At 40.4% G+C, this 25,006-nt stretch overlaps 1 protein-coding gene across 6 annotated transcripts; it reads right to left on the bottom strand.

Moving 5' to 3' along the window:
- Positions 1-685: 685 nt before the first annotated feature.
- On the bottom strand, positions 686-24,533 carry fhod1 (formin homology 2 domain containing 1). 6 transcript variants are annotated; one of them, XM_087793041.1, is made up of 26 exons: positions 24,239-24,533; positions 22,159-22,265; positions 22,017-22,081; positions 17,925-17,992; positions 17,765-17,870; positions 17,595-17,689; positions 17,416-17,527; positions 16,239-16,333; positions 16,001-16,144; positions 15,592-15,932; positions 15,361-15,429; positions 15,230-15,295; positions 14,201-14,269; positions 12,058-12,102; positions 11,665-11,780; positions 11,008-11,189; positions 10,316-10,927; positions 9,465-9,620; positions 8,147-8,329; positions 7,960-8,079; positions 4,907-5,068; positions 3,695-3,885; positions 3,341-3,533; positions 1,790-1,940; positions 1,054-1,230; positions 686-844 (listed from the first exon to the last, which is right to left on the bottom strand). In XM_087793041.1, exons 1-26 carry the CDS (start codon positions 24,401-24,403, stop codon positions 759-761), a joined length of 3,876 nt encoding a protein of 1,291 aa, XP_087649167.1. In that variant the 5' UTR covers positions 24,404-24,533; the 3' UTR covers positions 686-758. The 6 variants fall into 6 exon arrangements, with proteins under 6 accessions (XP_087649167.1, XP_087649166.1, XP_087649165.1 ...); XM_087793040.1 differs by having other exon boundaries at positions 11,008-11,177; positions 15,361-15,468; XM_087793039.1 differs by having other exon boundaries at positions 15,361-15,468.
- Positions 24,534-25,006: the final 473 nt, after the last annotated feature.

Consider the following 25,006-nt stretch of genomic DNA (forward strand, 5'->3'; position numbering starts at 1 on the left):
TTGTGAATTTCTACATGACCTTTGACCTCATAAGGGCCATATAAATACACTTTAAGTCTTACTTTGTGAAGAATATGTGAAGAAAAATGAGAAAAGGATGAAAAATACAATGAGAAGAAAAAAAAAAGAGTTGTTGGGAATAAACTTGTAAATGCAGAAAAACAAATGTATAATAATAAAGTAATATTTCTGTGTGTTTATTTCACCGTAGCCATAAAAATGAGTGTATTTTATCCATTTAAACATGTTTTTTCATGTCTTTTTCCAATCATTACCAAATTATGTCCCTCATGAGATTCCATACGTTCGAGTAAAACAGTAGTAATTCTTGTTATTTTATGTTTTTTCAATTTGAAATTATTTTGAATCAGTGTATTTTTAGAATTAGAACTTCCTGGTTCTTGCAAATAAACACCAAGAAATGATTTAGGATGAAAAAATATATACGATGAGAAATATAGACGTGAATAAAAAAATATATATATTTTGACAGAAAAATAAGAAAATCCTTCAATTCAATTGTTTAGTTAACCCGTTTAAAAGTTACCGATCTTTTTTCCCTGTTTTTAATGTATTCATATTATTATCTCAACGTTAAACGGCGAAATAAACCTGAACAAGTCATTCAAACAGTTTTTTAATTTTTCAAAATAAAAGAGCTTTAAATAAAAATACAGTCACACACTCGGATCTATATTTTTATTTTTTAAAACATCATCAATAACTTTATTTAAAAGAGAAACATTCGTTGAAATAATTTAAAAGTTTTCTTCTTGGGTTTTGTTCTGAAGCCCGAGAGCCTGGACCACGTCCAGAGTCAGACCCGACTTCAGAGTCCGCCTCACTGCAACACACAGACATGGAGTTCAGAACCAAAGAGACGCAGGATTACAAACGGGTCGCAGGATTTAAAACGGGTCGCAGGATTACGAACGGCACCAACAGCGATAAGAGGCTGCAGGTGTTTTGGACACACGTCCGGTGTTGTGGACACACGACCTTCACACACGACCTTCACACACACACAACCTTCAGATAAACATCTGGACTCACAGGACTTCCTGTTCAGGCGAGACCTCCGTCTGCTCCTGGGACTGGACGGTCGACCCGACGCGTTCTGGGTCACGGACTTCACCAGCCGGTCCATGATCTCGTCGGTGGCGTCGTCCTGAGGCGAGCCGGCGTCTTCTCTGGCGGGCGACGCCGGGGACGGACTGACCCGACCCAGACCTGCCGGAGCCACAGCGTCGTCAGAACGTTTGGGTTTTAAGCATTTTAGTGTTTTATCGAAATAATGACATGGAAATTACATTTTAGTTCTGATCCATTTGTAGTTTTTACAAATAAGACTTTGATTTTTGAATGATTGTAAATATAAATATAACGTGAATGTTTTAAGTTCAATATTAATCAATTCATAGTCTTTTAAATTCAATATTAAATGTAATCGTTTCAAGAGTAACTTCATTAAAACAATCGAATCAAAAACTCAAATGAGGAACAAACTACTTCATCAACAGTCATGTGATCATCAGCGTGTCACATGATTGGCTGAAAGTTGGATCGAGTATCTCGGCGCTCGATTAGTTCTGTCTGGAGACTCTATTATACCAACATTTTTATATTGAATTAAAAAGACTCTGAATTAAAATAAATTAAACTTAGAACATTCATTTTTGAATGATTGAAGCTAGAAAATCAAACTATGTGTCAGATTTAAATCCTTTAAAAAGTATCTAACAATAGAAACTTGTATAAATGCTCAAATGCTGGTAAACGCTGGACTCACTGCGAACGGCTCTGGATCTCCGCGGGACTCGAGGACTGGTCGCCGTCAACATGTTCCTCATGTTCTCGTGCTCCTCCTGGACCTGCTCCTCCTCCGCCGTCAGAGGCTCAGGTGAGTCCAGGTGAGGAACGGCGCCGCAGAACTTCTCCGTCTGACAGACAAACCATGTTAGGACCAGGAAGTGACGACTTCACCGACCAATCAGAACCTTTTATGGTTAACGTTTCCTTCATACATTTGACCCTTGACCTCTTTATTTCCTACGAGTGGTTTCTTTCTTTTCCTGCACATTTTTTTTTTCTTCCTTTCTATTCTCAAATACTTTAGTTTATTTGATAATTTGATTAACACACATTTCTACAGTTTTTCCTTTTTTTACTCAAATCATCAACTTACAATATTTTTTTATTAATAACTAGATCTAAAAGATTTAACAATTAACTGTTTTTTTAACCAAAACTATAGAATTCTATGGTCAGAACAAAAATAAAGACTTTTTCAATCAAGACCTTTTTTCAAAAATAATTAGAAATAAATAGAAAAATAATAATTAGAAATAAAAGAGTAAATATATAAATTAATATAAAAACAATATTAGAAATAAAATAGTGATTATATAAATTATAAATAGAATAATAATAATTAGAAAAAAAAAAAAAAAAATTAGAAATAAAAGAGTGAATATATAAATAAAATAATAATAATTAGAAATAAGAGTGAATATATAAATAAAATAATAATTAGAAATAAAAGAGTGAATATATACATTTTTATAAATACAAGAATAATAATAAAAAATAAAAGATTCTATATATAAATAAAATAAGAATAATTATAAATAAATAGAATAATAATAATTAGACATAAAAAAGTAAATATATAAATTAATATAAATACAAGAATAATAATTAGAAATAAATAGAAAAATAATAATTAGAAATAAAAGAGTAAATATATAAATTAATATAAAAACAATATTAGAAATAAAATAGTGATTATATAAATTATAAATAGAATAATAATAATTAGAAAAAAAGAAAAAAAAATAGAAATAAAAGAGTGAATATATAAATAAAATAATAATAATTAGAAATAAGAGTGAATATATAAATAAAATAATAATTAGAAATAAAAGAGTGAATATATACATTTTTATAAATACAAGAATAATAACAAAAAATAAAAGATTCTATATATAAATAAAATAATAATAATTATAAATAAATAGAATAATAATAATTAGAAATAAAAAAGTAAATATATAAATTAATATAAATACAAGAATAATAATTAAAAATAAATAGAATAATAATAATTAGAAATAAAAGAGTGAATATATAAATTAATATAAATACAAGAATAATAATTAGAAATAAAATAGTTATTATATAAATTAACATAAATAGAAGAATAATAATTAGAAGAAAAAAAAAGAATAATAATTAGAAACAAAAACAAGAATAATAATGAGAAATTAGCGATAAATGAGAAATAACAAAAAAAAAATAATTCAAGAATAAAAGTGAGAATAAAATCTATATATTTCAACACCTCTGTGATCATCATGCCGCGGGTCTTGGTTCGCTCTCGTTTGGCGGCACGTTTGCGCCGCAGGGTCAGGACCCGGTCCCTCGTGGTCCGGTAGTCCAGAGAGAACTCGCTGATGATGCGACAGAAGGTGGTGACGTTGACGTCCCTCACCGACGACGACGGCTGACCCAGGAACAGCAGGAAGCAGTGGAACCTGGAGGTGAAGGAGGCGTCGATGGATTTATTATTTCAAACAAACTATCTTTTATGTCTTTTTGAAGCATTGATGTTTTTACATTTAGTGAATTATTCAATAAAACTAGTTAAATTCTCTGATAAAATCCCTTCAATAACAAATAAAAGTTCCTTCAGCACCTGTTGATGACGCGCCGGTGCACGACCTTCAGCACTTGGATCTTCTGACTGGTTTCCTTCAGGAACTCCAGCATCTTGTTCTTCAAGACACTCCTGCTCTCGTGACCCACCACCACCTTCAGGTTGTCCCATGATGCTTTGCAGCGACGCTCCAGCTGGACCAGGTTCTCGGCCAGAAGCTCAAAGTCCACCTGCACACACACACACACACACACAAACGGAGACACACACGCGCACACACACACACGCGCACACACACACACACAGAGACACACACAGACAGAAACGCACACGGAGAGACACAGACACACACAGGGAGACACACACATACAAACAAACAATTAGGTTGGATCTTACACACAGCCTGTCTGTCTCTGTGTGTGTGTGTGTGTGTGTGTGTGTGTGTGTGTGTGTGTGTGTGTGTGTGTGTGTGTGTGTGTGTGTGTGTGTGTGTGTGTGTGTGTGTGTGTGTGTGTGTGTGTGTGTGTGTGTGTGTGTGTGTGTGTGTGTGTGTGTGTGTGTGTGTGTGTGTGTGTGTGTGTGTGTGTGTGTGTGTGTGTGTGTGTGTGTGTGTGTGTGTGTGTGTGTGTGTGTGTGTGTGTGTGTGTGTGTGTGTGTGTGTGTGTGTGTGTGTGTGTGTGTGTGTGTGTGTGTGTGTGTGTGTGTGTGTGTGTGTGTGTGTGTGTGTGTGTGTGTGTGTGTGTGTGTGTGTGTGTGTGTGTGTGTGTGTGTGTGTGTGTGTGTGTGTGTGTGTGTGTGTGTGTGTGTGTGTGTGTGTGTGTGTGTGTGTGTGTGTGTGTGTGTGTGTGTGTGTGTGTGTGTGTGTGTGTGTGTGTGTGTGTGTGTGTGTGTGTGTGTGTGTGTGTGTGTGTGTGTGTGTGTGTGTGTGTGTGTGTGTGTGTGTGTGTGTGTGTGTGTGTGTGTGTGTGTGTGTGTGTGTGTGTGTGTGTGTGTGTGTGTGTGTGTGTGTGTGTGTGTGTGTGTGTGTGTGTGTGTGTGTGTGTGTGTGTGTGTGTGTGTGTGTGTGTGTGTGTGTGTGTGTGTGTGTGTGTGTGTGTGTGTGTGTGTGTGTGTGTGTGTGTGTGTGTGTGTGTGTGTGTGTGTGTGTGTGTGTGTGTGTGTGTGTGTGTGTGTGTGTGTGTGTGTGTGTGTGTGTGTGTGTGTGTGTGTGTGTGTGTGTGTGTGTGTGTGTGAGTAAGTGAGGATCCAGACCTTGGCTGAGCGAGTGAACGCCGGGATCTCGGAGTAAATGTCCGAGGATTCTGGGAAATCTTCCGTCACCAGGTTGCAGGTGTGATGGAGCAGAGACTGACGCTGGATGGTGTCCTTGACCTCGCCGACCTTCTGCAGGTACGACAGCTCGAAGCCTCGCGCCTGCAACACACACGTCAACACAACAACACACACGTCAGCAACGACAAAAACACACATGTCAGCACAGACAACACAACACACATCAGCACACACAAAAACACACACGTCTGCTACAACAACACAACAACACACACGTCAGCACACACAACAACACACGTCAGCACCAACAACACAACAACACAAACATCAGCACCGACAACACAACAACACACGCGTTAGCACCGACAACACAAACAACACACACGTCAGCACACACAACAACACACACGTCCGCACAGACAACACAACAACACAAACGTCAGCACAGACAACACAACAACACAAACGTCAGCACCGACAACACAACAACACACGTCAGCACCGACAACACAACAACACACACGTCAGCACAGACAGCACAGACAACACAACAACACACACGTCTGCTACAACAACACAACAACACACACGTCAGCACACACAACACCACACACGTCAGCACACACAACACAACACCACACGTCAGCACACACAACACAACAACACACACGTCAGCACACACAACACAACAACACACACGTCAGCACACACAACACACGTCAGCACCAACAACACAACAACACACGTCAGCACCAACAACACAACAACAAACTTCAGCACCAACAACACAACAACAACACACGTCAGCACCAACAACACAACAACACACATCAGCACCAACAACACAACAACACACGTCAGCACCAACAACACAACAACACACGTCAGCACCAACAACACAACAACACACGTCAGCACCAACAACACAACAACACACGTCAGCACCAACAACACAAAAACAACACACGTCAGCACCAACAACACAACAACACACGTCAGCACCAACAACACAACAACACACGTCAGCACCAACAACACAACAACACACACGTCAGCACCAACAACACAACAACACACACGTCAGCACCGACAACACAACAACACACACGTCAGCACCAACAACACAACAACACACGTCAGCACAAACAACACAACAACACACACGTCAGCACCAACAACACAACAACACACGTCAGCACCAACAACACAACAACAAACGTCAGCACCAACAACACAACAACACACGTCAGCACCAACAACACAACAACAAACGTCAGCACCAACAACACAACAACACATATCAGCACCAACAACACAACAACACACGTCAGCACCAACAACACAACAACAACACACGTCAACACCAACAACACAACAACACACGTCAGCACCAACAACACAACAACACACACGTCAGCACCAACAACACAACAACACACACGTCAGCACCAACAACACAACAACACACGTCAGCACCAACAACACAACAACACACGTCAGCACCAACAACACAACAACACACACGTCAGCACCAACAACACAACAACACACACGTCAGCACCGACAACACAACAACACACACGTCAGCACCAACAACACAACAACACACATCAGCACCAACAACACAACAACACACGTCAGCACCAACAACACAACAACACACGTCAGCACCAACAACACAACAACACACGTCAGCACCAACAACACAACAACACACGTCAGCACCAACAACACAAAAACAACACACGTCAGCACCAACAACACAACAACACACGTCAGCACCAACAACACAACAACACACGTCAGCACCAACAACACAACAACACACACGTCAGCACCAACAACACAACAACACACACGTCAGCACCGACAACACAACAACACACACGTCAGCACCAACAACACAACAACACACGTCAGCACAAACAACACAACAACACACACGTCAGCACCAACAACACAACAACACACGTCAGCACCAACAACACAACAACAAACGTCAGCACCAACAACACAACAACACACGTCAGCACCAACAACACAACAACAAACGTCAGCACCAACAACACAACAACACATATCAGCACCAACAACACAACAACACACGTCAGCACCAACAACACAACAACAACACACGTCAACACCAACAACACAACAACACACGTCAGCACCAACAACACAACAACACACACGTCAGCACCAACAACACAACAACACACACGTCAGCACCAACAACACAACAACACACGTCAGCACCAACAACACAACAACACACGTCAGCACCAACAACACAACAACACACACGTCAGCACCAACAACACAACAACACACACGTCAGCACCGACAACACAACAACACACACGTCAGCACCAACAACACAACAACACACACGTCAGCACCAACAACACAACAACACACACGTCAGCACCAACAACACAACAACACACGTCAGCACCAACAACACAACAACACACGTCAGCACCAACAACACAACAACACACACGTCAGCACCAACAACACAACAAAACACGTCAGCACCAACAACACAACAACACACGTCAGCACCAACAACACAACAACACACACGTCAGCACCGACAACACAACAACACACACGTCAGCACCAACAACACAACAACACACGTCAGCACAAACAACACAACAACACACACGTCAGCACCAACAACACAACAACACACGTCAGCACCAACAACACAACAACAAACGTCAGCACCAACAACACAACAACACACGTCAGCACCAACAACACAACAACAAACGTCAGCACCAACAACACAACAACACATGTCAGCACCAACAACACAACAACACACACGTCAGCACCAACAACACACACGTCAGCACCAACAACACAACAACACACACGTCAGCACCAACAACACAACAACACATGTCAGCACCAACAACACAACAACACACACGTCAGCACCAACAACACACACGTCAGCACCAACAACACAACAACACACACGTCAGCACCAACAACACAACAACACACACACGCCGCCTCACGTTGGAGCTGTTGAGGAAGTTCCCGATGGCGAGCAGCGTGGCCAGAACCCTCTGGAACGTCTGATTGGCTGCCAGCTGGTCCATGCCTAGCTTGAGGTCGAAGAGCGGCTCTGCGATCTCCTGCAGGGGGCGCACACGCACACGTCTTGATGGTGCACCACAAACACCTCCGTGACGACGGCGTCACCTTCTCCAGAGCCTCGTAGTTCAGCTTGAAGGACCAGAGCTGCAGCCGGGGGGTCAAGGCGCCGATGGAGGACAAGGTGAACAGGAACTGCTCGGCCGGGCCCAGGGGCAGTTCTGGATTGGCCAGCTGGGCCTCGTGGATCTTCTGCTTCTCCTCCTCGGTCGGAGTCATGGTCAGAACCTTCTGCTCCAGGACACAAGGGTACGATCACAGACACGCACTGACCAGCAGGGGGCGGTGCAGCCACGAGGTTAACGTGCACGATGGAGTTTATAGAATCATCAGAATCTAAAAACCTTGAGCTCTTCTATGACCTCTGGATCTACAGAGCCGTGGTTCTACTCCACGTCTCTGCTGGACGACTATAGATCGATGTCATCACAATATTGAAGGAATTTTACATTTTAAAGGTTGAAATTTTAAGTTTTTTATTTCAATGTTGTTGTTAAAGTTTTTAATAATAGAAAAAAAAAACTTATACCTACATTTTTATTTATATATATATATATATATATATATATATTCACAATTCAATTATGTTTCAAATACTATTTTTTCAACTGTAGTCTTTTAAATTCAATATAAAAAATGTTGGTATAGCATCACCAGACCTAACCAAACGAGCACAGAGCTACTTGATCGAACACTCAGCCAATCACGCGAGCCTTAGACGATCACGCCAGAGCTTAGAATAAAATCACACCAGAGCCTACAATAAACTCGGTACTCGTTTGCTTTGGTCTGATGACAATATTATCACAAATCTTTTCAAAGATTAGGAATTTTTAAAATATTAATTTTATAGAAGATATTTTAGATTTATTGGAATAAGAATAACAAACTTTGTGTAAAATTTTTTAAAAATATAAATTTTAATGAATGTTTAAAAAAAAAGTTAAAAAAAATCAACCTTCGAAATGTTAAATAAAATATTCTGTTGTCACGGATACACGTCCATATATGGTCGCCCTCAGAGAAACCAGTCAATTCTAAGAAGACAACAGTCGGGTTTCGATCCGACCTCCCAGCTCTGTGTTCGACTCATCGTGCCTGAAAAAGCTGCACAAACGTTTCTTCTAAACATTTTCTAACTTGTCTTCGTTCACCAAAGTCACAGAGTTGAAGTCGGACGTCAGTGGTTTGACATTAACTCTCGTCATGTTCACGCACGTCAGCGAGTTGGATCTTTAACCAGAGAAGTTTGGACTTTTGACTGTTGGTGAAGGTCAAGTGAAGGTTAACCTTCAAGGGATGTTTAACCCTCCGTGAGACTCGAACCCGTGACCTCAACATTAAATGATGGTTTGAACCCACGCACCTCGATCTCCTCCTTGCTGATGGCGAACTCGTCGAAGCTGAGGATGGCGGTCTTGATGACGTGCACCGGCGGCAGCACCGTCATGCCGATGTTGATGGCGTTGCTCCTCTTGGAGTCCAGGACCAGCAGCTCCGTCTTCTTGGTCTCCACCGACTTCTGGTGGGTTGAAAATAAAAGTATTGTTTATTTTGAACATTTTATAAAGTTTTCATTAAATTATTAAAAAAACAAATTCAACTTTTTCCAAACAATATTGAATATAACTATAAAAAAAAAAAAAGTTTTTTTAAGCATTTAATTTATACTTGACTTCATTTAATGTTAAATTGATTTTTTTTTTTTTATTAATTCAATTTTTAAAAATCGAATATTTTAAAAATTAATTGAACATTTATTGTTTTTTTTCCCCACACAGAGTTTGATATATCATATTTCAAAAATACATTTTCTATATTCTAACTCATTTTTATCGGTCTTTTAAATCCAACATAAAATTGTGTCTCTATTATACAAAAATGTTTATATATAACTTTAAAGACGATGAATTAAACCCTTTTTTATTTAGAATTATTAGATGAAAATATCAAACTTTATGTGTAAATAATAAATAATAATTTTAGAAAATATATACATTTTTTAATGTAATTATTTTTTTAAAAAATACAATTTTTTTTAAACACAAATACAACCTTTCAATATAGAAATGAGGGACTGATTCGCTTACAGGTTTCATTGTAGTCAATCACATTCTAAGTCTATAAAGCAGAGGGCGCCATCTAGTGGCCTTTCACACCTACTACACATCAACCCATCACCGGCTCACAGTGAACGAGTCTCGTGACGTCACGTACCTTGGCGGCAGGAAGCTCTTTGGTCTTGACCTCGAACAGGTGCTCCAGCCAGGAGCAGTCCACGTCCACCTTCTCAAGCCCCGCCCACACCGTCTCCCCAAAGTGCCTCTTCTTCAGACCGTCGGAGCTCCTCAGTTCCTTCCAGAACAACTTGGCGGTCTTCTTCTTCTGCGTGGGCGGGGCCAGCGGGGGGGGCGGGGGGAGCGAGCTCAAGGATGAAGGCAGTGGGGGGGGCGGAGGGACCCCACCTGGGAGAGGAGGGGGGGGCGGCGGGGGCGGCGGGGGAGGCGGGGGAGGAGCCAAGCCCGGAGGTAGCGGCGGAGGAGGCGGCGGACCCCTGCCCGGAGGAAGAGGAGGTGAGGGGGGCACACCTGGCACACCTGGGCGAGGGGCGGAGCAGAAGGAGGAGGCGGAGTCAAAGGTGTCCATGTCCAGCACGTCCACGTCCTCCTCGTCCAGCAGGTCCGAGAAGTCCAGGTCTTTGATCCTCAGGTTGGCGGCGGCGGGCGGCGGCTGGTCCCAGACGTCGCCCAGCCCGGCCATGGGGATGGAGTCCAGCCTCCGCAGGGGGCCCTCGGCGTCCTTGCTGCTCTGCTGGCGCTGGTACCGGTTCTGTTGGAGCAGAAGCGGGCCTCAGATCTTAACCAGACGTAAATAATAAATCAAAAGACGTTTCGGATCCGTTTCCTGACCTGCTGCTCCTCGGCCAGTCGGGCCAGAGCCGCCTGGGCAGAACCTTCCAGACCCTCCAGCTCCGCCTTGCGCGTGGCGGTGCTTTCGCTGGCGCCGGCCGACTCCACCGAGTGGGCCCGGAAGTTGGACAGACGCTCGGACAAGCGGCTCCAGCGAGACTGCTCGTCACCTGAGAGACAGACTTTTACACTGAATTACAAAAACAGTAACAAAGTCTCATCTACACCCGACCAGTCAGTCAAGCTTTCAGCCAATCACGCGACGCGCAGACGATCACATGGTACACCAACTTTTGTGTTGAATTTAAATGGCTACGAACTAGAAAATTTTGAATCAAGAAATGTTATTTTCTAATTATTGGAATTATAATAACGAACTTTTTATATAATAATAATAAATATCAACCTTTTATTATATAAATGACTAAATTCATTTATTAAATAAAACAAATTCAACATGTTTATATAGAAACTATTGAATAAAAAAGAATGCAATGCTAAAAATAAATAAGAGAATCAAATTCAAACAATCAATATTCTGATGACACGGATATACTTTCGCAACATATGTCATGTATTTGCATAAACATTAAAAAATGCGCCTTTAAATAAAATCCGTTATCGGTTAGGAATCAAGGTTGCAATAAACGCGCTCACCACTAGGGGTCGGGCTTTCGCTCGGTGCGTCAGAGGAGGAGAGCCGTGATTGGCTGAGGTGTTGACTGCGCCTCTTCTGCTGCTCGGTGGCGACGAGGCTTCGCAGGAACGTGTCCCTGTAATGGGGGGTCGGGGGGTGAAGGGGGGGGGGGACCACCGACTCAATAATACACAACTTTAAACATTCCCTGAACACACAACTCACTGCAATCACGTCATGGATCAACACACACGTGGTTGGTGAGGAACTCATTGTGTCATTAGTCCAGGTTAATTGATCAGAACAATAATCACACCTGGAATTAGAGACGATCATTAGCCGCTCCTCTCGGTCCCGCCTCCACCACACAGACACTCTCCAGCTCCCAGCATGCAATGGGGCCAAATACTTACTGAAACCTCTTCAGAACCGGCTTGTTTACATTAGATTCATCTGAACTGTAGACACACGGCGGCAGTGAAACCGTCAGACTCGAGGTACACTCGACAGAACCACAGAGTAGATTCAAACATTCGTGACCTTCCACCTGCTAGAAGAAGCTACAGCGCTGAGCGAAGACACCTCAGATCTACCTTTGGTGAACTATCGTGTCAGTCCAGAGTCCTGTTGGACCGTATTCATGGTCGTCTTCCATTGGTTGACGACCATCGCCTTAAACCATCCAGTTATTGTTGCTTAAACTCTCTTAAAACACTCAATAAATGATTGAATTGAACCATTTTTTATATTCAAATCCACATTGTTTTTAAAAAGGAAGCAGTTTATAAATCTAAGATACTTTACGTTGACTCTACACTAGGTGGCAGCAGAAACAAACATGGACAGAGGCAAAGTTTTTTAAGTTTTTACCCTTTTTTTTTGCTTGTGTTCAAAATATGTTTACATATTTCATTGGTGTCTCCATCTTTATTCAGATTCTTCACTTTAATTTGAATGATATTTATAATCTTTTGTAATATCGTCTGCTGCAGGTGATGCTGCAGTTAAGGTTTTTATATTTACAGTTACTTACGGATACTTTTTTCATGTTCTACTCGCCCTCATGTCGACTAGTGTTTATACTTTCAGAGTAATCTGTTCTTTTTAGAATTATAGACAAAAATGTTTGTTTATTTTAATGGAGCGACTGGAGCTCAGGTCGTCCAAAAACTTCGTCCACTTAAAATTATACACTGGGAGCACTCACCGTATTTACCCAGAGTGCTTCCTGTCTGTCTGGCATGTTAGCCTATTAGCTTCCCCTGCAGACAAACTTAAAACAAAGACTAGTTTAAGTTTTTCTGTAACAATTCTTCTCACGTGGAGAATTCAATCTAAAATGGACGTCACAGACGAGCAGTACGGAGGTATTTCGATGTTTTTAAGAGTCTTTTCTAGGACGAAGATGATGACGAAGAAACATCGCTACATTAGCGTGAACTTTGCATTAGCATGTCTACAGTTTTATCTGTCAACTCCATAAAATCTCATGTTGGTGAAACTATACAATTCCTTCTATAATACGACCAAAATAATTGAAATATTAGTAAAAAAAATGAATAAAATGTCAATTATCCAAATGGTTTGTGTCGTGCGTCATTGACTGTGAACCAGTGGATGATGTCGTTCAATCCATGACCTTATTCTAGAAGAATTCCATCATCAAGAATGATCGTGTCCATCATTGCTAACTAGCTCGGGTACTATCGGTGTCCATCAATAATAAGTCCATCGTTGCAGTTTTGATCGGTGTCAATACATCATCGACCATCTAACCTTCTATGGTCGTCCATGGACTCCGGTTCTTTTGTGGCGTCGACCAAAATGCTTTGGCAGTAGAAGTTTCAATACACGCTTCGTCTTGAAGTAAGTCATGTGATCAAGACTTGGTAATGCTGCTGGTGACTGACCACATCACAAGTGTAGTTCTTAGTTTGGCCACTAGGTTAGGGTTAGCCATTTACTGTATACTGTTTCTACCGGACCGAAAAAACCTTATTTTAAAACTTTTAATTTTCTCAAAAACCAAACCCACTGTCTTATGTCTACATCCTGGTATTACTCACTGACCTTGAACCGATTTCACGCGGTACACAAGGCTCAATAATCTGTGTTGTTAGTACGACTTTGTTAAGCTATGAAGCCACAACATAAGGCTCCGTAGTATCATGTACTATATACTATATGCAATTATTATTTAATTCAGTTGAAGTAGATCTTGTGAAGTCCTTCTAGAAAAAGGTATTGTTCAGGTACCAGTATCGAAGTGAAGGTACGTTTTCCTTTGATTCTCACTTATCATTGACCTTTGATGAGTCCGTACGAGATTGAAACGATACCATCACAGTCATCAGTTCACTTGCAAGTGGATCCATCCATGGAGTCCATTGTCGTCTAATCAAAGTCGATGTTTGTGCGGTATTGTTGTTGATGTTGTTGTTGATGTTGTTGTTGATGTTGTTGTTGATGTTGTTGTTGATGTTGTTGTTGATGTTGTTGTTGGATGCTTGTCTCGGTCACATGTGTACTTAAAGTGTGTTGAGAGGTTCTGCTTACTTGAAACTGTTCCTGGTTTTGTTTCGCTGGACCCCGTTGACCTGATCCGAACTATCCGGGTCGGTCGTTCTGGAGTACAAACACAAACACACGCTTATTAAAACATGGTATCTTAACATCGACATGTCAAGTGTGAGACGCTTGTGTGACTATGGACGTCAGAGAATATTGGTGAAGTTAAATATCGTAATATGTTTTTCCACAGTACTATATATATATATATATATTTCTTTATACTCAAATGAATTCAATGAATAAACAAGTTTTATTATTTACAATAAACATGTAAATATTCACAGCATTTGTTCATTTTTGTGTTGTGATTAAACTTCTGGCCTCTAGATGGCAACAGTCATTATGTCCTCCACTGCTAAACGAAGGATGATTACTGAGGACGAGCGGATACAATGACTCCAGCACTGAGGTTTGGACATAACAAATGAAAGCAGTTACGACTTTGTCAAGAGTCATGTGGTCTGTAAATACTACAACACCAGAGTCAAGTACTGGACAATACTACACACATATACTTGTTACTACACTATCACAACACCAGAGTCAAGTACTGGACAATACTACACATATATACTTGTTACTACACTATCACAACACCAGAGTCAAGTACTGGACAATACTACACATATATCTACTTGTTACTACACTATCACAACACCAGAGTCAAGTACTGGACAATACTACACATATATCTACTCGTTACTACACTATCACAACACCAGAGTCAAGTACTGGACAATACTACACATATATACTTGTTACTACACTATCACAACACCAGAGTCAAGTACTGGACAATACTACACATATATCTACTCGTTACTACACTATCACAACACCAGAGTCAAGTACTGGACAATACTACACATATATACTTGTTACTACACTATCACAACACCAGAGTCAAGTACTGGACAATACTACACATATATACTTGTTACTACACTATCACTATATATCTTTTGTAACACTGTATCCGTATCACATCTCATGTGTCGTTGAAACTGGACCTACTTGCAGTCGTTACTCGACTCGCTGATCTGACTCTCGCTCACAGGAAGTTCCTCCACAGGTGAAGACCTGCAGACACACAGACACGTCAGTCTCGGGCGACAGAAGTCTTGGGCGACAGTAACAAGTCAGACCTGCAGACCGGCTCCTGGTCCTCACCCACTGAGCGGGTTTTGGAGAAAGTTCTGGACTTTCTGCTCAGACTGAGGCCAGACATGTGGTGAGTGAGGAAAGAGAGACCCCTAGTGGCCAAGATGAAGCGCAGCACCCAGAGACGACAAGAGAGACACCAGGACCCAGAAGAAGGAAGACACCAGAAGACTTTAGAAAAGAAAAGAGCTGTGACGTCATCAGGACAAACTCACGGGATGGTGTGTGTCTTTGACTCGGGCTCTGGGGTCCCCGGGTCGGACCCGGATCCATTAGTAAACAAGGTGAGAGGAGAACTGGTCTGGGACCTGGACGGACTGTCGGAGGGGCTGCTGGGATCGGACGCCAACGGGGGCGTCACCCGTGGACTGGGGGACACCCTCAGACTGGCCGGGGAGAGAAGGCTGGGCGGAGTCGGCGAAGGGCAGGGGGAGGAGTTAGCGGAGGACGGGCGGCGACTCCTTCGGTTTTCCTTTTCGCCCGTCGCCGCTTTTCTGCGCTCCTTCCTCACGAGCGTCGAGTCGTCCAGGTCGCCGTCCTCCTGCCTCAGAGAGTTCTGGACACGGAGACGGTCGTGGACCACAGTGAGGATGAGGATGATGTTGTTGTTGTTGCCATGGTTACCTCGTAGCTGAGGAACTGGGCCCTCAGGTCCACCGAGGTTCCCTCGCTCTTCAGGTGCTTGTGGACGATCTCCTCCATCCCCAGCTGCTCCAGACTGTCCGTCACGTCGTAGAAGGTGTCCTGGTCCGGGAGCGCAGCCAGAATCTGACACACACACACACACACACACACACACACACACACTTGTTGTGGACAAACACTCGGAGGCGGGCGTGACCGAGCGGCGGTTCAAGGTCACCTTGTTGATCAAGGTCATGGTGAACATCAGCAGCTCGGAGTCCGAACCGTTCTTCTCCTCCAGGATCTCCATCACGTGACTCCAAGGACCCATTCCTGGAAGACACCACAGTGTGTGTACAAGTGTGTACTTTGTGTGGTTACTGTTGACCTTCAAAGGCGTCCCTCGTTTATTACTGGTTGTGTATGAAAACCTACCGCAATAAACAAAATCCACGAAGTAGAGACCATTTAATTTTTTTACTTTTCTTATTTTTTAATTAATTTTATAATTTTATTAGATAGAAAAACACATTACAATCAGTCTATCATATTTTTGTATTGTATTTTTTTCTGTGTGTCTATTTGTGTATGTGTTGTCTTTTGTAAGCGAGTTTTTGTATGTTTGTGTGAGATTTTTGTGTTTGTGTCAGTGTTTTGTTTGTTTGTGTCTTTTAGGATGTTTGTGTAAGTGTTGTTTTTTGCGTGTGTGTTATATTTGTTTAGTTAAATGTGTTGTTTTTGTTTTGTTGTTTGTGGGTTTTCTTTGATTGTGTAGTGTTTTTTTTTGCTTTGTACTCGTTTGCTTGTGTGTATTTTGTGTGTGTTTTTTTGGTTATTTTTTTAACACATATTCTAAAGGCATAACAAAAAGTGCAAAAGCATGAAAAATACACAATACAAATGTGCACTTGCAAAAAACACACACAAAAACAACCAAAATCACGTGAGAAAAAAAAAACACACCAGCAAAGAAAAAACATTCATAAAAAATATACACTAACATCCAAAAAAAGACAAACATAAAATGACACAAACAACAAACACAAACAAAAAACACACACAAACAAAACAGACAACCCAAACAAAAACTACACACAAACAAAACAGACAACCCAAACAAAAACTACACACAAACAAAACAGACAACCCAAACAAAAACTACAAACAAACAAAACAGACAACCCAAACAAAAACTACACACAAACAAAAACCACACACAAACAAAAACCACAGCAGTGTGTAGAAAGGCATCATGGGAGTTCAATGTTTTATGTCACCATTAGTAAGGTGGTCAAATAAATCACATTTGTAAAAGAGTGAACAAACAGTTTTGATGTTCCTGCAGCTTCACACAATATATCTTAATATGCAGTATTGTGAACAAAAGGAATATTATCATGTGTACTTGTGTGTACCTCTGTTTGTGTCCACTTGATTGACAGCATGGATCAGTAAAGGTCCGTTCAACTCGGAATATTCCACGAAAACGATCAGAAGCTTCAGAGATGTTTTCACCACCAGACGAGACTGAAACACAATGTTTACCATAAACACACAACATATTTGTGTGATTCTATCAGCGATCGTTGTGTACCAGACTTCCTGTCAGCACGTAGAGCCACTGCAGCGTCTCGGGGTGACCGATGACTCCGTGCATGCCGTCCACGAACAGCATGATCTGACTGAGAGCTGAGACAGACATGAGCAATCGATCATCATCATCATCATCATCATCATCATCGTCCGGCGGCGTCAGAGTCGCACCTCTCAGGATGTAGTTCTGGTAGTTGTGATCCGCCTCGGCCCCGACCTGAATGAAACACGTCAAACCTCCCGAGGCCACAAACTCCGGGACCAGGTCCTTGTCGTCCTGAGGCAGATCAGAGCGTCAGGACAGGAATCTCAACCATCTTCTGACAAATACCTCGAAGAGCTGCTTGAGGGAGAAGAGCGAGCGTCGCAGCTCCGGACCTTTGGAGTTGTACAAGCGTTCTGTCGCACAAAAGACACACAAAAACACTCAGATGGCAGCTCAGGGTGAAGAAAACACAATTGTTAAGAGAAAACTAAGACGACACAATAACAAGTAAAGACACTAACAAGTGTAACTAAACCTCTATGGAAGTTTATCATCGTAATATTCAATTTAACATTTAACATGTTGGAACTTGTGTTTGTTTTATTGAAATGTTGTTGTTTTAAGCATTGAACACGTTTTTCTGTGTGTTTTTGTTTGTTTGTATGCATTCACTTTTTTTCTGTGTTGTTTTTTTGTAAGTGAGTTTTTTTTATGTTTGTATGTGTGTTTTTGTCAGTGTTTTGTTGTTTGTTTGTGACTTTTTGGTTGTTTGTGTATGTGTTGTTTTTGTTTATTTACATAAGTTGTTTTTGTTTCTTTGTGGGTCTTCTTTGAATGTGTAGGTTTTTTTTCTGCTTTTCTGTCATTTTGGTTATTTTGCATGTGGGTTTTTTGTTTGTTTTAGGTGTGTGTTTTTTTTCTGTGTGTCTTTTTGGATGTTTGCATGTGTGTTTGTTTTGCATGCATTTGTATATTTTGTTCTATATGCCTTTTTGTATGTTTGTGTGTTTTTTGTTTTTGTGTGTTTATTTGTGTGCGTTATCTTTGTTTAGTTACATGTGTTGTTTTTGTCTGTTTGTGAGTTTTCTTTGATTGTGTAGTGTTTTTTAGCTTTTAACTCGTTTGTTTGTATGTGTTTTTGGTTATTTTTGCATGTAGGTTTTTGTTTGTTTTGGGGTGTTTTTCTCCTGTGGGTCTTTGGTGATGTTTGCGTGTGCGTTTGTTTTGTGTACGTGTGTCAAATATACTCTTCATGATTAAAAAATGTTTTAAATGAATACTTTTCAAAGTAAATAAAACAGTTTCATAAACGTCCAATGATGTGCTTCTACATCGTCATGTGATCATCTGTGCGTCGCATGATTGGCTGAAGCTGTATCAAGACATTAAACACGTTATATTTATAATTGAACAGCTGAAGTTTAAAAACACAAACTATAATTAGCTACATGTGACCATAACACTAACAGTACTTTGATATCAACAGTTTCAGGACCGCAAGGTCACGTGACCCGACCCAAATAGAAACACAAGATATTTCACATGTCAACCCAGAATCTTGCACGTGCACAGCAGCCAGCAGGGGGCGCCACTGATGGACCATCAAGAACTCTGCCACTCAAGTGTAAACACACACACACACACACACACACACACACACAGGAAGTGAGCGGAATAACAAGCCATTTCCTGTTAGTGATAAATAAGTCATGATTCACAAACTTCCAAAGAAAACAGTTGAGCAGGAGGTTCTGATCCCAACAAGTCACGACCAGAACAGACAGAAGGCATGATGGGAAAAACCCCTTTGGAGCAGGAAGGGTGGGTCGGGCATGAGGGGGGGGGGTCGGTGTTACACTTCTTTTTTTCCTCCTAGAACGTTTGTTTCGTCTTTCTTGGCTTCACTTCCTGTCACACGATCCACGTGTCACTCGGCACGTTACCATGACAACTGGAGGGATGACTGAACAACAAAGGAACGATTCATTCAATGATGTTTGGGTTCAAGTTTCTGGGATCATGGTCTTATCTGGGGGCGTGGCCTTGTGAAAGTGGGCGGAGTTTAATGATTAGATGACAACTGTTAACTAAAATTTATGTCATGACTATACAAGTGTGTGTGTGTGTGTGTGTGTGTGTGTGTGTGTGTGTGTGTGTGTGTGCATGTTAATCTGTGTGCGTTTGTGTGTGCATTTGTTTGTGTTTTTGTTTTTGTTACTGTATGTGCATGTGTGTCATCGTGTGCGTGTGTGTTTTTGTGTTCGTGTCTGCATGTGTGTTTGTGTCTGCGTGTGTGATTGTGTCTGTTTTTTTGTGTTCGTGTCTGCATGTGTTTTTTGTGTTAATGTGTGTTTTTGTGTTCATGTCTGCCTGTGTGTGTTTGGATCTGTATGTATTTTTGGGTTTGTGTCTGCATGTGTGTCTGTGTGTGTGTTTATGTTTGAGTCTGTGTGTGTGTGTTTGCGTGTGTGTGTGTTTGTGTCTACGTGTGTGTGTGTGTGTGTTTGTGTCTACGTGTGTGTGTGTGTCCTTTTGTGTTTGAGTCTGTGTGTGTGTTTATGTTTGAGTCTGTGTGTGTTTGTGTCTGTGTGTGTTTTGTGTTTGAGTCTGTGTGCTTGTGCGTGTGCGTGTGCGTGTGCGTGTGTTGTGTCTGTGTCTGTGTGTGTGTTGGATCAGTTGCAACACGAGTGACTCATATTTGAGGAACATCTGCATCATGTGACAAGTCAAGCGTCTCAGAAACTCTTGTATTTCCATAAACATTTATGGATGTTCCTTAGCCAGAGTGTGTTTTTGTCTCCTGATGTAAACGCACAAATACAACAATCAGACGTGCAAACCAACACACATTGGCTTAAATGAACACACATGCCAACAAGAACACACACAAATCTGATGATTATTCACACGAATGAACGCACACACCATGTTCATGTGAACACAAAAAAGTTAGAGAAAAATTAACCCGCACAAATTGTGATGGAAGTAAATAAACGAAATAAAATGGAATGGAATTCGACACAAATACACACAAATGCAAGTGAACAAACACACACTCAAAATTTAGCATTAACTGACAAACAAAAACGGTTAAAAAAGTAAACAAACATGATCTAAACACATACATTTAACACAAATGGTCATTCACACATAGTATAACAATCAAACACACATCAGAGTTTTAATAAATAAACGTAACACAAATCATACAAAAGCGCACACAGGAACACACACCAGGACCATGGACCTGCTCCGATCACAATCTAACACCTTCTACACAACACTGTGTCCCAGTTTCAACTCTAACTACACAACAACCTTCTGATCTTGAGACGAGCCCGGAGACTAAACAACGACTTGTTGATTTAATAAATGACTCGTGGATTGTGTTGTTGCTGCAGGGTTGTGTGTTTGCAGTCATGTGGAGCCTGATGTGACCGCGATGAACGAAAGTCTAATAAAAAAGATGCTACCGAGCTAACGAGCTAACAAGCTGATGCTCTGAGAACATACTTTTTTAATACTCGAGTCCCACAGACCCAGATGAGTCCTACAAACGCATCCATTTCTGGAGGTTTCCAACTGAATTATTGACGGCTTAAGATGATGTTCATGATTTTAAATGTTTATTTGAAACATTGACCACAATAAATAACTGGGCCACCCAAGGTGTGGGACACACTGGACAGAACCAATGATGTAGTAGATTTGATTTAAGCTCTTTAAGTGCATGCACACAAATAAAAAACACAAACATCAAAGAAGACACATAAACGTATACAAACAACAATAGCAACACAAGCAAAAAAATAAACAAAAACAAACAAGTAATAAAAAAAATACCCACACTGTGCAAAAAAAGAAAACACACACACACAAACAAAAAACAGGTGCAAACATCCAAAACAGACGAACAAAATGCAAACAAACACTAAAACAAACAAACAAAATACAGACAAATAAAAACACACCAACAAACACTAACATCCAAAAAAGACAAACATAAAATTAAAAAACAAAAAACAAACAAAACAGACATAACATAAACAAAAACCACACAAACAAAACAGACACAATACAAAATAAAATAACAGAACACAAACCAGACAACACAAACAAAAACCACACACCTAAAAAACAGACACAACACAAACAAAAAACACACAAACAAAACAGACACAACACAAACAAACCAGACACAACAAAAACCACACACAATCAAAACAGACACAACACAAACAAAAACCACACAGAATCAAAACAGACACAATACAAACAAAAAAACACAAACAAACTAGACACAACACAAATCAAAAACACACACAATCAAAACTGACAATACAAACAAAAAAACACAATACAAACAAACCAGACACAACAAAAAGCACACACATAAAACACACAACAGTGGACATCATAGAAAGGAAGGAATGTTACCCAGGATGGAGTGAACCCTCACTGACAGCTGCGTCCTCAGGATCAAGATCGGCTTCCTGCCCCGACTGCACAAACAAACACAAACGCACACATGAAGACGTTGTCGTGAGCTGCTGCAGACGAGCTCTGGTCACCATCTTACTTGATGTCCTGGTAGAAAACCTCAAGGTCATCCTTCTGCTCCAACAGAGACGAGTCCAGGTCCAGGTAGTTCCCACCAGGTGTTACCTGCAGCCCACAGTCGTCCAGCTGACACAAGAGACTCAGTTAACGTCCATTAAAACCTTTACAAGTAAAACCTTTACAAGTAAAAACTTTACACGTAAAACTTTAACAGGCTCTTTATCGTCTCTTACGTCTCATTGGACGTCAGGAGCCAATCATCGTCATCGTTTGTCCCTTTTTAAAATGTGTGTGGTTTTCATTGTTACCTGCGGGCTCACGTGTAACCATGACAACAGAAGATTTGATGACAAAAATGAAAAAGTGTTTTTTAAGATGAGATTCAAATGTACGAGTCACAACTTGCTCTTACACAACTCTAACTAAACAAGTGTCGACACATCTACGTTAGTGTTTGTCATTTTTTCACATGAACGGGAAAATAAAAAAACATTCAAATGTATTCAGAACCTTTAGGTCAAAGAACTGACTCACAATAGTATTACAATTTAATAGTATTATTTGCAGGGAGAAAACTTCATGAGAAGTGAAGAAAATGTATATTTTTTAATGAAGGAAAATGTATCATAATTATATATTACAGTATATGATTCTATAATTATTCTATACTGTATATAAAACAAAAATTCATTAAAAAATATATATATATATATTTTTAAACTGGTGCCTTTTAAATAAATACAAATTAAATAATTATATAAAATATTTTTTAACATAATAATAATGAAAATAATAACATTAAATAACGAAATAAAATTATGAATAAAATTCCAAAGGAAAAACAACATTTAATGTATTATTAAATACTACCAGTACATTTAATATTAAATGTTATACATGTGGTTTTAATAATTGAGCATAAAACATGACAATCATGCATTAAAAAAAATTTAAAAAATAATAATAATAACATAGAAAAGAAATGAGACGAAATAAAGATATAGAAATAAAATTACAAAGAAAAAAAAACAAAAAAAAAACATTTAAATTATTTTCGTTATTATTAAATACTACCAGTACATTTAGATTAAATATATAACTCGTGGTTTTAATAATTGAGCATAAAACATGACAATCATGTATTAAAAAAATGTAAAAATAATAATAACATAGAAAAGAAATGAGACGAAATAAAGATATAGAAATACAATTACAAAGGGAAAAAAAACAACATTTAAATTATTATTATTAAATACTCCCTGTACATTTTAGATGAAATATATGGTTTTACTAAGTTAACATAAACATGACAATATTTAATCATGTATTAAATAAAATAATAAATAACGAAAAAGAAAAGAAATAAGAAGAAGTAATTAGAAAATGAAAGTATAATTCTAACTAGAGGATCCATGACTGGCCCCTGAAGACCGTCAACAGTGAAGGTGTTTACAGTTGCTCGAGGGTCAGGTTGTCGTTATCTGTCCAGGTGACCTTTGACCCCTGAGATTAAATCCCAGCAACTGTGCGTCCGCCTGATTGGTCAAAAATAAATATTTTCAAGACTGCCAAAGGACACATGGAGACGAGTGACGTCATCGTCCATCAGTGCAAGAATGACATTCTAAAAATACTGATGACACAATAGAGTTATGTTAGCAGGAGGCCATCTTGTCTGCGGACAAAACATTTAATGACAAGTTTGTCTTCAGCGGCTTCGCTCGAGAAAGTTTTCCACGAGTCGCCAATGGAAAAAAAGAAGAACCGCAGGCGCCAGACTCGCCTGGAGAAAACACTCGAGTGGGAAGAAAATCCTTCCACGTCACTGGAAAGACAAGAACGAGGCGCTCGGAACCAGAGATGGAGCCTGCGGTGGGTTCGGTGTAAACTGGGTCACGTCTCTGCCTCGGTTCAGGGCAGAAGGAGAACAAGTCTGGGTGGTTTTGGGGAAGATCCAGCAGGCGTGAGGAGCGCGGACTCCTTAAAGCAGCTCGATTCTGAAGGGAGTTCTGACCGACCCGGTTCGTCCCGTCGGATGACTTGAGTGACAAGAACTTTCTGGAATATTTCTGGAGGGAAAGTGTCTGGACCTGACTCACCTTCAAAGGCGCGTCCAGCAGCTGGTGGATCCCGGGGAGCTGCTCGTTCAGCGGCAGGTTCTCGTCCAGGTCCACGGTCGGAGGTCTGCGCGGTTCCGGGAAGTTGGTACAGATGAACGGGTCCGAGTCCTCCAGGAACTGGACCCGGACGGCGACGGTGGTCATGGCTGAGTGACAGCCGCCGGACTGCGGCTCTGGAGCGGCGGAGAGTCCCGGTGTCGGTACCGGAGGTGTTTTAAACTGGACGCTCTCACACAGACTGGACCGAACCCGTGAAGTTTCCTCAAGATACTGAGGTCAAGTTCCGCCCGAGGTTTACAAAATAAAAGACTTTATTGTATTTCAATGAACTTAAAAGTTATCAAAACTCTTTAAATACAACGATATAAAACAAAATATATATTTTTTGAGAGAATTATCATTCAATAAATTGATTTTGTATTATAATTTCTCTCAAGTTAAAATATCAGTGTGTTAATGTCCGTTATTGTTTAACGATTTCGTAATTTTTTTTTACTTTACTTTACTTACTATTAAATATATTGTATCAAACATATTTGCCTCTGTTCATAATTAAAGAAAAAAATACGCTGCTTTCCTAGTATCACGTTTAATAACCATTATTACTTTATTATAATTAATATCATTCGTTTTTAAGATGTTGTCACTAACCTTTATTTTGAAATCCTCGGTCTATCCTGTGTCACTGACTCGCTTCTGTCTTTCATTCGGCTTCACCGCTAATTTACCTGAACTGAACCTGTGGAA

Source organism: Callionymus lyra, chromosome 6 (genome assembly GCF_982586985.1).
Source record: "Callionymus lyra chromosome 6, fCalLyr1.hap1.1, whole genome shotgun sequence".
NCBI lineage: Eukaryota > Metazoa > Chordata > Actinopteri > Syngnathiformes > Callionymidae > Callionymus > Callionymus lyra.

What these genes read in the sequence shown, in the direction of transcription:
- fhod1 (XM_087793039.1), bottom strand. Translation starts at nt 24,403, where the DNA reads ATGACCACCGTCGCCGTCCGGGTCCAGTTCCTGGAGGACTCGGACCCG. An exon ending in CCGGTTCTGAAGAGGTTTCA is followed by an intron (nt 11,781 to 12,057) that starts GTAAGTATTTGG and finishes CCCCCATTACAG; the next exon opens with GGACACGTTCCTGCGAAGCC. An exon ending in CGTTCACTCGCTCAGCCAAG is followed by an intron (nt 3,886 to 4,906) that starts GTCTGGATCCTC and finishes GTGTGTGTGCAG; the next exon opens with GTGGACTTTGAGCTTCTGGC.